The sequence below is a fragment of the Saccostrea echinata genome, unplaced genomic scaffold (genome assembly GCF_033153115.1).
Source record: "Saccostrea echinata isolate AGI-Se365-2 ecotype Australia unplaced genomic scaffold, CSIRO_AGI_Sech_v1 ptg000002l, whole genome shotgun sequence".
NCBI classification, from domain to species: domain Eukaryota; kingdom Metazoa; phylum Mollusca; class Bivalvia; order Ostreida; family Ostreidae; genus Saccostrea; species Saccostrea echinata.
Window position 1 is genome coordinate 10,088,373 of NW_026889751.1, and position 16,071 is coordinate 10,104,443.

Below are 16,071 nucleotides of genomic sequence, written 5' to 3' on the forward strand. Positions count from 1 at the left end.
TTGATAACACTATCTTGGATGGTTTCTTTAAAACTGAGCTAAACACTAATTTATAGAAAGGTGATGTCAAGGTCAAAGGAAAGGTCAAGGTAAAAAAATGTTGATGCAGTTGAATAGCTCTCAGCAGCATGTATCAGCATATGAAGTTTGATAAAATAGTTTCTTAGAACTGAGCTAAAAGCAAAGCGTGACGGAAGGACAGAAGGATGGAAGGACCAAAGACAAACTCTATATTCATGGTGGGGCATAAATACTGCCATTACCAGAATCAAAACAGTATACCATCTCATACTTCCAAGTGGAAAATAGGGTGTATCATAGGTGTCAACTTCATATGTTTACAGTCTCAAGTTGGATCAAAATGCATTTCTATCCATTTCACATTTCATGCATCTTTCTTCAACTGCAACTCTCAGTATGTGGGTGTTTTTTTTTTGTACACTCAATCACCAATGATAATCCATTCTAGGACGTGTTATTGCAAGAAGCAACATTACAATTTCCCCCACTTTTGACTAGTTATTAAATCTTAGCGTTACTAATCCTACACATTAAAGATCTACGTATTCCTGTAAAAGGGATTTTTTGTATCATATTTTAATAAGCATGAATTATTCAAGTTCAAACGAATTTGGCTACTCTGTTTAATTTTCTGCAGATTTTTTATTTGCCTGAATATAAATCAGTAAAACACACTGTCGCTCTTTACGAAACGTGTATAAAAATCGATTTCTGCAAATGAAAGCTACAATAACAGTTCAAAGTTGCTGTGTCTTACTAATTAAATAACTACATGTCAAATTAATGTATCATGTCTAAGAAAATGAAAAAGAAGTTTTTAAAAATATAAAAAAATAAATTTTAATCAGCACTTTTTTTCTCAACAGAAAATGGAGTATCTACAGGAAGGGAACCACAATCTTTTATCACAACTTCCTCTTTTGGCTTATCGCCAGCTGCTGTTGGATTTCTCTCTATTTTTCTAACTACATCCTGAAAAAGACCAGAATATTATGATTAAAATCTTTGAATTTCCCATATAAAACAAAAATCATATTTCCCATATCAAGCAAAAATAACAAAAATCTTAAAATTTCCCCATATAAAACAAAAAAAACAAAACAAAAAAAAACCAAAACAAAAAAAACAACAACAAAACAAACAAAAAATTAAATTGCATCCGGATAAAAATCCTACCATGCCCTCCAGAACTTTTCCAAATACAACATGTCTGCCATCCAACCATTCAGTTTTCTTGACTGTGATGAAGAACTGAGATCCATTTGTATCCTTGCCAGCGTTGGCCATGGAAAGCCAGCCTGCGCCATAGTGCTTCAGCTTAAAATTCTCATCGGCAAACTTTTCTCCATAAATACTTCTCCCTAAAATAACACACAATCATGTTAACATGCAGTGTTTTCCCTTTATTTCAAAGTAAAGTGTTATATATCAATTATAATAGGCTATGGGTGAGGTTTATGAAAAAAAATCTTTGTAGACATTACAACAATTTAATATTTTAAATTTTTTTTTATATCTTAGTGGCAATTTTATGAATTGAAGTGGTCAATTTGGCCACTGGCCCTTTCTTAGGAAAAACACTGTGCATGTATGACAATATAAACTACACATTCAAGACAGTATCTTTACGTGTTTAATTTCAGAGAGTCAAGAAAAAAGATGTAGGGAACATTTAGCATATTAATTTTGATTTTTTTTTTTACATTTTCTAGGAATAGACACAAATCTTCCTAGCTTAAAAAGAAAGAGCAAGTTAAAATAAATAAGATTCTGACTGCTTAAAAATATTTTGGTAACAACAGTTCTATCAATTCAGCAAAATCTTGGGTTTGCTCTGAAAATACTGCTAGAAAAGATATTTATGTACATATCTTCCATTTCTTGAAAATGTCAGAAAAAGTGCTACATGTACTAACATACTAAAATATTTAACAATATTTTAAACTTCACAATACACTTTGGAAACTGCACTGAGAGCATTCATGTGTTTTTTTTTTTTCATCATTCTCTGAAAAAGTGACTACGGTAGTGAAACATGGAAATTATAGATAGAACATTCTATTGTTAAAATGACATTGTACTACAATCCCAGTTTAAAGATAGAATTCACTTCATGTGCTGGCAATGTAAAATGTAATATGTATTATTATTTTAGGTATAAGGCATAAACACATTCAAGAAGCTTTGATATGAATATTTCAGTGGTTATTTCCTTTCCGTATTCTCCAAATACGTTCTATTTCCATTAGTGAACTCTTCAAAATTAGAGGCGCGTTTGGTCGTCTGACAGGGACAGCATGGCGTTGCGGATAATACAAAACATGCCAATCCTAATCCAATTTTTAATGTTAAAGGTATTTGTCATTCCAATTAAAGAATAGAGGAACTCAAAGACATATGTAAGAGAGCGAGAAACCTAAATTTATCATCCATTAATAAAAAATACGACATTTCCGAAGCATGTGTATTGTATTTAGATGTACCATACGATAAATAGATAAATACGATCAACAGTAGATATAAATTGATATCGTTGTCATTCCTACTCTTGATGTATATAAAGTCCACAACAATAAAATATTTCATTTGCATTTTCTTAGGATTTGTTCATCAACATTCAACATATTGTTTACATGTTTACGTTACGTTTGTCCCTGAAATCCCGCGAGATTTGTACATTTTCCGACTTTTTCACAAAAGAGCGCACTAAGAAGTATAACTCTTCCATAGTGGAAATATAACGTATTCAGGCCACATTGCAACTATGTAGGACATATTCTAACTGTGGAGAAGGCTTGTCCTGCTACACAGACTATTCTAAGAACATGGAAGTTAGAGAACCAAAACTTTGAGTATGATAACTCCATACCCCCAGTTCCATCTCCTCTGGTGAAGTCACCTCCCTGAATCATGAAGTCTGGGATCACACGATGGAACTTGCTACCTTTATATGTAAGCTTTTTGCCATCCCTCTCCTACAAAAGTACATATTTATATTTCCATACTCTCAAGAAATAGTTCTTTATTATTATATGTAAGGATTTTACAAGAATATCAACTTTCACATAATATGACAAAGTTATTTACCTCTGTTCCTTCAGCAATAGTTTTAAAGTTTTTCACAGTTTTTGGGACGGTTTTACCAAACAACCCTATCACTATTCTCCCTACATCCTTCCCTCCTATTGTGATGTCAAAGAACACCTACAAGACAATAATGCACACATTTAAAATAAAAAAAAACAACAAAAAGGAGATGCGTAAGTCAAGAAGCAGAGAGGCCTAAAAACTCCTGGCTAGCATAAAAGTTGAAATCTGTACTTAGCAGTCTAGACGAACTCCAAAAACGATGTGAACTCCGAAAACGAAGTCTTTGGCTCCATCATGCATTGCGGCAAAATGGCGTCCGATGAAAACAAACGATGGATTGTTATTCGCTTTCTTCAAATATACGCCTGCATAATGACTGTATTTAGTGCATTGTGACTTTATTTTAATTTTTGTTGAATGGATAATTACATTTATTAAATTATTTTGTGGATATTGACTTATTTATCGCTTCAGACTCTTGCATATTAGTAAATTGGATATATGACATCGAATTCAATACTGCCGGTAAGAATTATTTTCATATTTGATTTATTGTCTCCTTGATTTAAATTTTATGTCGTTCTTACAATAAAGATGCTTTTATTTGTTTTTGAAGACACTCGGCTTGTATATTTTAAAATTCAGAAATGCGTATTTTTCACCACGGAACAGAGATATTCACAGGTTCATTTTTAGAAGACATGTTGTGACCTTAATTTCTAGAAGAGTGGTTTTTAAACTTTTCATATTGATAGATAAGGCCAAAGTTTTTATTTTTTTTGGTTTACGATTTTCTGTCTCAAAAAAATGCATTGGGTGGTCGAAAAATAAAAATAAAAATAATTTTGGATTCAACAATTTCATTATAAAATAACAGCAATGTTTATTTTAATATAAATAATACACGTCAATAGTACTTTTAAGTTTATTGTCTAGATCACATAACTCTTTTTATTTAATTTTAATTCATTTCTAACTTTAGACTGAATGTCATTTTTCATTTACATATAGTTCTGATTTTTGTTTGTCAATCAGTGCTTGGTTCATGATGTTCAACATTTTGTGCTCTTCAGTGATATGTGATGTGTTATAAACCTTGGTATTCCCACAAACTAGAAATAAGGATCCAAATTCAAGTTAAATTTAGATTGAAGAAAAATACAATTGAAGTGTTTAACAATATTAAAAGTAATTGACGTTGAAATAAAGGTTATAATAATTTGATCATGCAGCTATCAAATTTAATGTTCAACCTGCGGCAAAAAAGCCTAATAATTTCTCAATCAAGTCCCTCTTTAAATGTTTGTTATGTACCTGTACAGTAGGCAATGCTCATTATTTATTAGTAATTCAAAGGACTTTAATCTCAATTGAGTATGAAATTTGCAAATATTTGTATATTGAATTTACTTCTATAAAGTAACAAATGTTTTATACACATTTGAATTTATCCAGTGAAATACCAGTCAACGTTGCTTCAACTATTAAGATGTATCTCTCAACACTAAACTGGCCTAACTATTATCCATGGATTTATCAGCCTATTTTGGGAAACACCATTTTTGGGGAATTGGGAAAAAATTATCGGCTGTTTGATGAAATTGCAATTATTTTTTAAAATGTTGCTTAAATCATGTACTCAGGGGTAATTCATTTAACATTTCAGCACGAACTCTAATTTGGGGAACCAAATGACAATTAAATATGATCCATCTTATTCGTACAAAATCAATTATGAATAATAGACTAATAAAAGTAAAATGGACTTCAATGAGTATAAAGCATTTATACAACTTGGGTAGTACATGTACATGTGTGTATGAGATTTCAATTTAGATCATTATAGTATCTGTTTCTGGAGATTATAAACCTCCTGCAAAAAATTATACTAAGTACGCATTTTCTAAAAGTCCTCTTTTAATATGTATTAATGCATTGAAAATATATTTTTCTAACTGAAATAATGCCTAAAGTCCTTACCATTAACTCGCAGATCAAATGAGTAGGTGGAAATAACTTACTAAATCTATATAATTACACAATATCATCATTTTTAGAAAAACAGAGGAAATTCGGATTAAAAGTTGGCGATGTTTTTACAGTGTTTTTAAACATGTGTTATGACTGTAGCTTTGCTAAATGAGTTAAAATTACAGACAATCTGACAATTTTACTTAGTGTTTTCCCAAGATAATTAAAAATAAAAGCATTGTTCACCAATTGAGAAAAAATACTGCCAAATTGGGAAAAACTGAACTCATTTTCAATTGGGAATGGGCCGAACTTCGGCCCCTGAGAAGGCACTGATAAATCCTTATTATCTATAGGTGTATCCGTGTCTGCTAGGTCGATCAGGGTTGGGCATACACTCTCCAATATTACGGTATGAATTTAGCCAATTGAGACATTGCAATTGGAGAAAGGGATCATTTATCCAAGATTTTATTCACTTTTCCATGCAGAAAAAGTTCTTTAAGTGTGTGTCATTGCTTTCAGTGAGGAATTACCTTGTTACATGACAGAGCCGCCATTTTTGGTTAGCACATGTGTTTATTTACGGTCACCTAAATGTTTGTAAAGGTCTCATATATTTGTAAGCGCTTATTTGACTAAGATGCATTCTAAAATTTAAAACCCACCAGTTCAGCTGAGAAAAATCCGGAAAAATATGTCGGAAAAAGACATTATTTTTATTTTCATGATTTGTGAAAATTAGGGTCGGCGGAATCGTAAACCAAGTGAAAAAAAAACTTTGGCCTAATAGTTTTAAAAAAGTTTTCATAATAATTTATGTTCGTATGTGATAAAAAATCGGTATATAATGATGGTAAGTACTTACGCGTTTAATTTATATGTCGTACACAAGTAAAACACCGGAATGCTAATTTATGTGTAAAATTCAGTCCAGTTTTGAACAATTACAATATATATTGTCCCATTTTGCTTATATATCCCTTTTATTATGCATATTTACTTCTCAAACGTATCATTTTCTCTGTAATTGGTCTGACTTCAAACCTGAATTTTGGAAGCAAATATCTCCTTTTTTGCAACTAAAATCAAAAATCTGACAAATACGATCTCTTCCGAAGTCTTTTATTTAGCATTTCTGAGTACTGGCATAATTGCCATACTTTCCAAAACTTTGCACAGACAGTTTTTTGTGGACCCACCATTTTTGCTGAAAAATCGCCATTTTTTGTGTGTGTGCGCATGCGCGGACTCTATTTTCCGAGTCTTTTTTAGTCTCAATTTCTTACTTCCGGAAACGCTGTTTTTGGAGTTCGTCTAGACTGCTTAGTGCATGTGTTAATACAATTAAATTGTACAGTCACCCTTGACTTTTTTCTCTCCTCGTCGAGCTTGGTAGAAAGGTGTAACGAAATTTTATGCATACATGTAGTATTCTTTCAATAATGTGCAATAAATTGCATTATGGCTATATTAGCCCACCGTACAGTACTAATTGTATGAATTACACAAATTCTTAACAAAAGTACAAAAGTTTATACCATATAAACTATAAAAACAGTCTTATACCCGTATATATGAAATGAAACCTGCATTAGTCAGCATTAGTTAGTGTAATAAGTGTGCAGGTTACACGTGTTGTTACTGTATCAGTGGTTATACTTACTTTGTCGGTGACTTTGGGCCCCTTGGGCTTGTCATCACCTAAAAGACCTGGGACTATCAGAAATAAGGCTAGAGCACTGAGAACGAGCATTATGACTACTACTTTCCTGCGCCAAAGCAGAGATGCAACTTTTCTCAGTGTAAAACCTATGGCTTTGCTTGACTGACTACGCCGGTGTTGTTTGTCTAAACCGGAAGATCGGGTTCTGAGTTGTTGCAATGTGATTGGTTGTTATTGACTCATACGGAAAGCCAGTAGTGACTTCATGCTAGTACTGGTTAAACTGGGGAGGTTCTGGGGGAGGAGGGTTAAGACCCCCCTGAAATTTTCAGAGTTATTAAATTTCTACATAAAAGTAACGAAAAAATGACCCTGGCCCCCTAGGAAACACGGACTCCACTTGAAACAGTAAAAGAGAGTCATTCATGGGGGAAAAGTTGACATATATATGTTGGAAAGTTTTCTCTCCCCCAACAGGTTTTCCAGGTTTGTGCAGGTTGTGTACGTTTTTTTTAGTTTTGTTTTTTTGTTTGTTTGTTTGTTTTTTTTAAATTGTTTTTGCTTTTGTTTGTTTGTTTTTTGCTTGTCAAAAATTAATTTCCGAGTCTTACACGTAGACCCCCTTGGAAAAATACTGGATCCGCCACTGTTTTCCTATAACTATAATTTATTTGCAATATCAAAGGAGGGCGGGTGTATCTGTTCGCCTTTGAAAATTCTATGATTCGGGATACATGAAACATACTACTTGCAAGAATTATTTTCCACAGAACAATATTATATTATATACTTATATACTTATTGTTCCAAGATAAGCATATATATAAAACAAAACAAGCATTCTGAGAGTATTGCATTAGCAATACTTGTCCCCTACCGGCAAGTGTAATCTGGTTCCCGTTGAGAATTGAAAATGCCATAATTCCGTCAAAAATCAATGAAGCGGGACGAAATGCAAACTTGATCTACAACTAATCAAGGTAAAGTCACATACCAAAAATCAACTCAGTATCTGAAAGCGTTTAGAAGAAAATTGCGGAAAACCCCTAAAAATTGAAAAGGTCGTAATTCCGTCAAAAATAAATGAAGCAGAACGAAATGCAAACTTGATCTGTAACTCATCAAGATACACTCACATACCAAAAATCAGCTCAATATCTGCAAGCGTTTAGGCAGAAAGTGCGGAAAACCAAGTGGGACAGACGGACAGACAGACGGACGGACAGACTCAGAGGAAACCTATAGTCCCCTCCGGTTTCACCGGTAGGGGACTAATAATGGTGACATTCTACTAGCACATTTAGATTTGGCATCATTCGCCGGGGTCAATTTTGAAGGTTCGTTGGGACATTATTCCATGAGCGAAAGTATGATTATTAATATATATATATATATATATATATATATATATATATATATATATATATATATATATATATATATATATATATATACCTTACACGTGTATTCGTTGAGATTGTATCCGAATTCAGCTAAAACGGAACTTTCCATAAATACTTATTCAACGTATTTGTGTCATATTATAAATTTCGAATTTATCGAGTGGCAGTAAATACAAATATACAATATAAGAGTCATATTGTAAATTTTGTATTTACTGCCACTCATAAATTTATTGGCGAAACATGTAGATTCTCTAGTTGATATGCTATTTAATTGCTTTTCACTTGTATTAATTGTATTATTTTTCTTCTAATTTGCATGACAAATTATAACATATACATGTAAGGAGAGGAACTTTGTAAGTTGTATAGAATTTGTTTCCAATCCTTTTGATGTAAATAAACTCAATAAAATATGTTCAAAACTAAACTTCCACTCGGTAGATTCAAACTTTACAATTGATATAAGACATTTGCATAGCACTGCTAATATTTGAGAACAGATAAACCGGTTAATTAAAATAGCTTCTGTATTAAAATATAAGATCTCTATTTTTATTCAACATTACATCTGCCTGCTCTTTCTCTGATATTCGAAATTTATACGATTTGAATTTTTTTAAAATACAAATATTTTGTTGTAATATAGGGACATTACTCTGTCATTTTTAATCAAAACAAGCAAGCATTCATTTCAGTTGGGTTATCTAACTTCTTTTGCAAGCTGTTAATGTGTGAATATATATACACGTACGACGTGCATGTATATTTTAGTGATAAAACGAGACAACTGGAAATACTTTCATTATTAAAATAGATATTTTCTCGTTCGGGTCCGTCTTGTTGTAAACTTTTGAACATTTTCAGCTTCTTCTCTTGATCGGCTGAACCATTTTAAACTAATTCTGATACATGTAAAACATATATGGGTAATTAATTAAAATTGTGAATTCTATATCTCCCCCCCCCCCACCCCACCCCCCCACTCCTCCTGGACCTAAAACAACAAAATCAAGGAAATCAAAAAAGAAAAATCTTAATAATGCACATCTTGGATTGATTGATTGTAGTTTTACGTCCTTTGTAAGATTATGTCACTCATATATAGATGAGACGTCTTGGAGGCCAAATTTTGCATGATTATAATGAATAATTATCCTTTATTAAAGTAAAAAAAATAAACAAGTATAGCTTTTTTTTCAAAAAGCTTAGCCGTCTTTAGCAACCCTAAACTGTAAACTGACATACACCTATCAGGCCGTATTGTTTTTAAGTACTGTACATTTACATGTAGTTCCTGGCTTTGTACTTCTTCAACAACTTTTTACAGACATTAACCCTGCCATATAAACGAAGAGAGAGAGAGAGAGAAAAAAAAGAATAACATGCATTTCAATGTTTGCATGCAGAAAACTTAATAATAGTTGCTATAAAAAAATCAAACTGTCAGTTTCATTTACTGTAATTTTATTTTGTTCGTTTTGTCGATTTATTTAAGATTGAAAATCTTTAAAAATTGTTAAGTCTTACGAAAATTAGATCATCAGGAAATTATCTCCCTTGCCTATAATACAGGATTTCAACCAATAAAGTTATTGAAAATTTTCACATCATGCATTTTCTACCAATCACAGAAGAGAGGAAGTACATAGCCAAAGGACTGTAAAATACTTCAACTCTGTATACCGCCTTCCAAGGAAGGAAGACGGTAATCATGTTGCTTGGATCCATGGTTCAGGCCTCAGGGTGGAGCTAGTTTAATCGTATATTATAAATGCTTTTTATCTTTGAAAATCTTTACTCCTTGAAAACTAGGCAGATATTTCATTGTATTATACAGAGTTAGAAGTTAGAGCTCGAGAAGTTAGCCATAATCTATGCAATTCTTGCCCCCTGAACTCAGGATTTATGCTCGAAGGTGGTGTAAAGTTGGTTATGTATAGGGAAAAAAACATCATATTTTCAAAAATTCTTTAGCGGACAAATTATTTTCATGATTGCATCATGTTGCTTATCCCTCAACCAAAATTGATAAGCCCTTGCTCCTGGGTTAAATATTCCAGCCTCAAGGTGAGATATACACTGTAGCTGGTCATATACTATAGATAAACAATTTTTTTGCTACATTTGAACATCAAACAGGCAGTTATTTGCATAATTGTAAAGAACAGGTCACGCCGTCACCAAAATTCAGAGATCAGAATTAAGGATGGGTAAGATTTTTAGCACATTAAATTCAATGAGAATGCTAAAAAATCACCTTTAAAATTATTTACAATTGGAAAGGCAAACTATTTGCATCATTATAATGGGCGGTAAGTATGATACTGAAATTGATGTCGAACAAACTGCTTATTGAAAATGAAAAGAACTCGGGTGTCACGGTGGGACTTAGTTGATCATACACTGAAAATGTGCTTTATATATATTTTTAAACATCTTTAATTATGAGCATGTTGCAGAAAAATGCTCTTTGATATAAAAAACGAGACGTCTTTTACCAACACTGTAAAATTTAAGTCACAAAAGACTTTAGTGTTCCAGTCCAAGCTGGGGCTAAGATGGTCATATGGTCATATGATTACCAAAGAAATCGCCAAGACTTATGGGTTTCTTCAAAGTTAGGACCAGTTTAGACATTATATAAACTTGATAAGCATGAAGTACATTTTGATTAAAATGTTATCTCCATTATGATGGAAATAAGCCTTTTGTTTGTATTTTACGGTAGTTTTTAATGTGGTAAGTAAGGATTTAATAATGATTATATATATATATATATATATATATATATATATATATATATATATATATATATATATATATATATATATATATATATATATATATATATATATATATAGATAGATAGATAGATAGATATAGATATAGATATATTGGGGGGGGGGGCAAATTGACATAAAATTTTACAAATTTGAGGGCCATTCACATTATGTTTCACTGATGTTAACCAAAATTCCTGAAAATACTTGTGAAAAATTTTAAATATTGAATAAAATCGAAATTTTGAATTCCTTAAATTAAAATCTCCTCTTCACTAGAGTGAGGGTAATAAAATTTATTACAAGTAATCTATTACAAATAAGATGTGTATACTCGGTAATTTATTGCATTTTTATAACACAGGTGTTTAAATCGTTATGGGAAAGCAAATTTTATAAGGAAAGTTGATAATCAACGATCTGAAAATGAGCTGTAATAAATTCTAGAACTTGGCAGACAAGATACTGAGAATTTATGTAATAGTTTTATCTTTTCCAGACGCATGAACTTAGGTATTTTGATTTTATCAATCACGGTGTGAAATTCTGATAAACCCTGTTTCCAGGTTTATATCATGCAAGATAAGTTATGATAACCGAGCTTCTATGAATTAAGACCCCTTTGTTTGATTCTTCTGTGCATTAAACCCCTTTGTTTGATATTCCTGTATGCATTGCTAAACTTAACATTTTACGAGTTATTGTATTTACTTCGCCAAAAAGTACTACGGTTAATGATGGCTATTTCTTTGAAGGGAAGATTCCATTAGCATTGAAGTGGCGAAGAGCTCCAAATTGTCCGTTGCTTTAAAATGTAGGTTAATAATTTGCAGAAGATGTTGAACCCTGGTAGACTGATGACTCTGCCCATGAAAATAGGGCATTTTAATAACGGTGATATATCTTGCAATTTCCATCATATCGCTACATCTGTATTTCCAAGTACGATTGCATATAATACAAACATGGATGGAATGAAAACAAATTAAATATAGAAGTATATTGGGAAAAAAGATGAAAAATAAAGGAACTTCTCCACCAAGAAAACTTTTTCTTATTTTGAATAAGTTGAACTCTAAAGTATCCATTCTGTTTTACGAAGATTTTTCCCTTAAATATGGGTTTTCCTAGTTTCAAAAATTTATTTTCAAATTCCTGACCAGATACCATTATACACCGACCCTAGTCCATTACCATATATATATATATATATATATATATATATATATATATATATATATATATATATATATATATATATATATATATATATATATATATATATATAGGTATTAAGATGTCCCGTCTTGGCTCAAACGGTTTACAGCTTTAAACCCATATAAATCCCGTTGCAAATTAAAAAAAAAATCTACAAGCTGTAGAAATGAGAAATTTCCCTTTTTTAGTGAAGTTTTGAATAAAAACACACATTACATGACATAGTATAAAATATCAACCGACTTGAGAAATAATATATTTTTTATAAGCGAAATGTTTCATTATTCAACTTATCCAGTTATTACTTTAAAGAATTTCAAATACATTTTATCTGCTATAGCTACAAAAGGGCATTTGTAATTTGTCTACATTTGAATGCGTAAAAACTACACAGGTGTTCAAACACAGCAAAAATAATAAAATCCGTCAAAATGACAGATTGAATGAAAAAAAAAAGATATTAATTTTCCGAAGTGTCCGACTGAAAACGGAAAGCACACTCCTTTGTGTTGAATGATAACCACAGAATTCATATTTATGGACAGAGAATACGAATTTCAATAGGCAGTTTTCTTTAACTTGGTATTGACAAGCAGTTAGAGGACATTTCTGAATTATGTTTACTTTTCAGATTTAAAAATATATAATGTGTTTGTGTTTTTTTCTCTTCCAAATATTACTAGCTATTGAAAAGAACGTAACTTATATCATCTTTTAAAAATGTGTTGTTTCGTCATTTTTATCTGCAGATGCAGCAATTTTGCATGAAAAATATTTGTTTAATTTTCAAAAAAAATAACAAAAAAATAAAAATGTACCTGGTGTATTGTCGTAACTGCTTGTAATGATATGCTTTATTTTCCCAATAAATCTAGATACATATTTGTACCTAGAATCATAAATATATATTTTTAAAAATCTGCTCAGTAATTTTCAGTAGATTCCTTTTTTTCACCGTATTATTTATCACACGACATGTACATCTACATTTTTTTTACTCAAATCCATTAATTAAATTTAGCAGTACTCAAAAACTGCAAACTGCATATGAAATTGTTAACAAAGTATAATGACACACAGTTTTCTTGAATAGACAAAGACCATTATTTTTAAGGTCCAATTCCATAGGTTCCAGATTCTCACTTTTGATGTTTTCAAATGCAAATGTATAAGACCCATTTACTTTAAAGCAGAAATGGATGCGCAGGAATCCCCCCCCCCCCCCCCCCCCCTAAGAGAGCCAAAGGTGTTTGATTAAAAAACCATGTTGAATCACTATGATGCAATAAAAAAAAATAATAAACAAAAAAAAACCTATAATGTTTTAAATGTTTGTCAATTAAAATGACAATGTCATAAATGTACGATATTTCATAAAAAGAACTTACATTCAATCATAATTATCTACACTAGTCATGATCACGACATCAATCTTGCATTACACTGAATATCATTATCAAAATCCTCAATGAATACAAATTATGAAAGATTTGCTGATCACGACATCAGGTCCCTATTGTTTGCGCCTGTGACCCCTTATCAATGATTTCTTTTAGGTAAAGTTACCTTAAACAGGTGCGGAAGCTTGCGATACGAGATCTAGCTAAACGTATGGTGTTTTGACCTCGGTTTGAATTCATTAATCACTGTCTTAATTAACCAAATTAAACCCCAGGAACATGCGGTTTTATTCAAATAAACTCCTCACGGATTGTCATCGCTATTCCTCGGGTTCGCTGGCTGTTCAATCAGTGTAAGGTGTCGCGGCGGCCGCGCATACAAGAAAACTACCTCATTAATTCCCTTTGATGTTTTTGTTGCTATTCTTAAACTACAGATTGACAAGGTCAGATCGTTGGAGGGAGCAATGCTGTATATAAAATCTTTGATATTTTGATTCTATTTTCTGAAAGAATATATCACCTTGTAATGAAGTAAAGTACGTATGACATAACTTTGATAAACTGATTTTATATTTCTTGCACTTTAAATGATTTGTATTTTGATTCCATTGAGCTTTTTTTTCAAGACCGAGAAAGATCATGAAAGCTGATTGTAACCTGCAAGAATACATGTATACCGTTTACATTTTCAAGGTTTTGGAATCAAAACTTAGTTTTTGTACGCACTGCCGAATTTCCTAAATTGGATGTAAAACAACATTAAATGCGATGCATTGTAACTGTAAATTTTTATATTTTATAATTTTTCATTATTAATGCCTATAAAAACCAGTAAATTTTTCCTACAAGTAGTGGATTATATGTATAACATCTGAATAAGTTTGAAGCCTTGCTTTGAGCAACACCACTGTCACAAATACAAAGACTGTATTCGTTTTTTGTCTCCTCAAATATATCCTCTACAGTTTTGTACGTATATATATATTAATATGTATCATCTTACACAGCTTACCCAAAAACGGATCTAGAGGGGAGGGGGGGGGGTCTGAATTTTGAGAGTAATCAAATTTCAATGTCAAAGTAACGAAAAACAATATATACCCTAACCCCCCTCCCCCCGGAAACGCCTCCTCCTCTTTAATTGGTAAGGAGCACCCCCCCCCCCTCCCCGAAATAGGTTTTTCAGGCTTGGTCAAGTTGTATACTTTTTTTGCTTGTCAAAAAATTTCCGAGTCTGACATTTGTTAGAATTGATGTGGACTCCCCCCCCCCCCTCCGGAGAAAAAAATCCTGGATCCGCTCCTGTTCCAAGATAAGCATTTATTAATTTCTAGTTAATTATTTTACGAAGAAAACTTCAAAATTCTGACAAACACTGATCTATCTTCAATGATCAAGATTTTGCCGTGTAAGTCTGCATCCACCGGTACTTGTTTCGTATATGGGGTCACCCCCTTCTTTTTCTTTTCATAAGGTACCTAATTCAATTTCAGGCACCTCCGCTTCAAGCTCGTATTTTACACAAGTACTTGTGGACAGCCCCCCCCCCCTCCCTTTAAGGATTTTTCAACGCACTGGGATTCTTACGAGATGCAGAGTCAATCCGATAGCATGAACTGAGACAGAAATCTATGTAGAGACAGTGTGAACCGATATTTTAGGTTAAAATGAAATAAATTCATGTTTTTAAAACCCAGAAAAACCAGTGGGGGTACAACGTAAACAAACCGGAGTGGCATACCGGAGGGGCATACCTTTCTCTCTTATAATGTATAGTGGGGTATTTTTGTGTGGAACGATTATTTTGGGGTTTTTACGATTTTTTCCTATGGTACACATAATGAATAAGTGTAATAAATATAATTTTTGAAAAAAATGTCCAACAAACCTTGGGGTTGAATATCGGGGGAGGGGGGGGGGTGTCCTGTCCACAAGTACCTGTGGTATTTTATTCATATCTCAATCATTAACTTACTTTAAAATGACATCGTTCGCTTCGAGGGACTTTTTTTCTTGTCAAATATCTCTGGTCGAGCCTCTTTATTGTAAGCGTTATTTAACCAACTTGAGAAATTGTGCACGAAATCAACATGCCGACAGCTGCTTAGAAATACATCGAATAGAAATGTACACGATCCTCGGGAACGTATCCAAATGCCTGTAATAACCAGGTAGGCATAATTCTCTAAAAGTTTAAAAATAATTATAAGGAAGTCTCCGTTGTATTTATTGTCTATATAATAATTAACCAATTTTATCAATTACGTAAGTTATGACAGGCATGTTGTTGTCCATCAACGGTCTCACGTCAAGAAACGTATTAGTACATGTACAACTTGATTGTCAGCTAACACCCTCTCTATTTTCTGACGAAATACTAAATAAATAATCAAAATGCAGAGTTACAGAAAGCTCACATCAAGAAAATTTAAGTATGTCCCTTTCGTACAATTTTATTTTTTATAAGCTAGATAAATTTTCCCCTAGTTTTGCTATCAAATTATACATTTTGTGAA

General features: G+C 32.2%; 1 protein-coding gene across 1 annotated transcript; it reads right to left on the reverse strand.

Annotated features, from left to right (window-relative positions):
- Nucleotides 1–643: 643 nt before the first annotated feature.
- Nucleotides 644–6,959, reverse strand: LOC133172210 (peptidyl-prolyl cis-trans isomerase 5-like). Its single transcript, XM_061307060.1, has 5 exons — nucleotides 6,749–6,959; nucleotides 3,109–3,225; nucleotides 2,891–2,996; nucleotides 1,198–1,382; nucleotides 644–993 (listed from the first exon to the last, which is right to left on the reverse strand). Exons 1-5 carry the CDS (start codon nucleotides 6,836–6,838, stop codon nucleotides 862–864), a joined length of 630 nt encoding a protein of 209 aa, XP_061163044.1. The 5' UTR covers nucleotides 6,839–6,959; the 3' UTR covers nucleotides 644–861.
- Nucleotides 6,960–16,071: the final 9,112 nt, after the last annotated feature.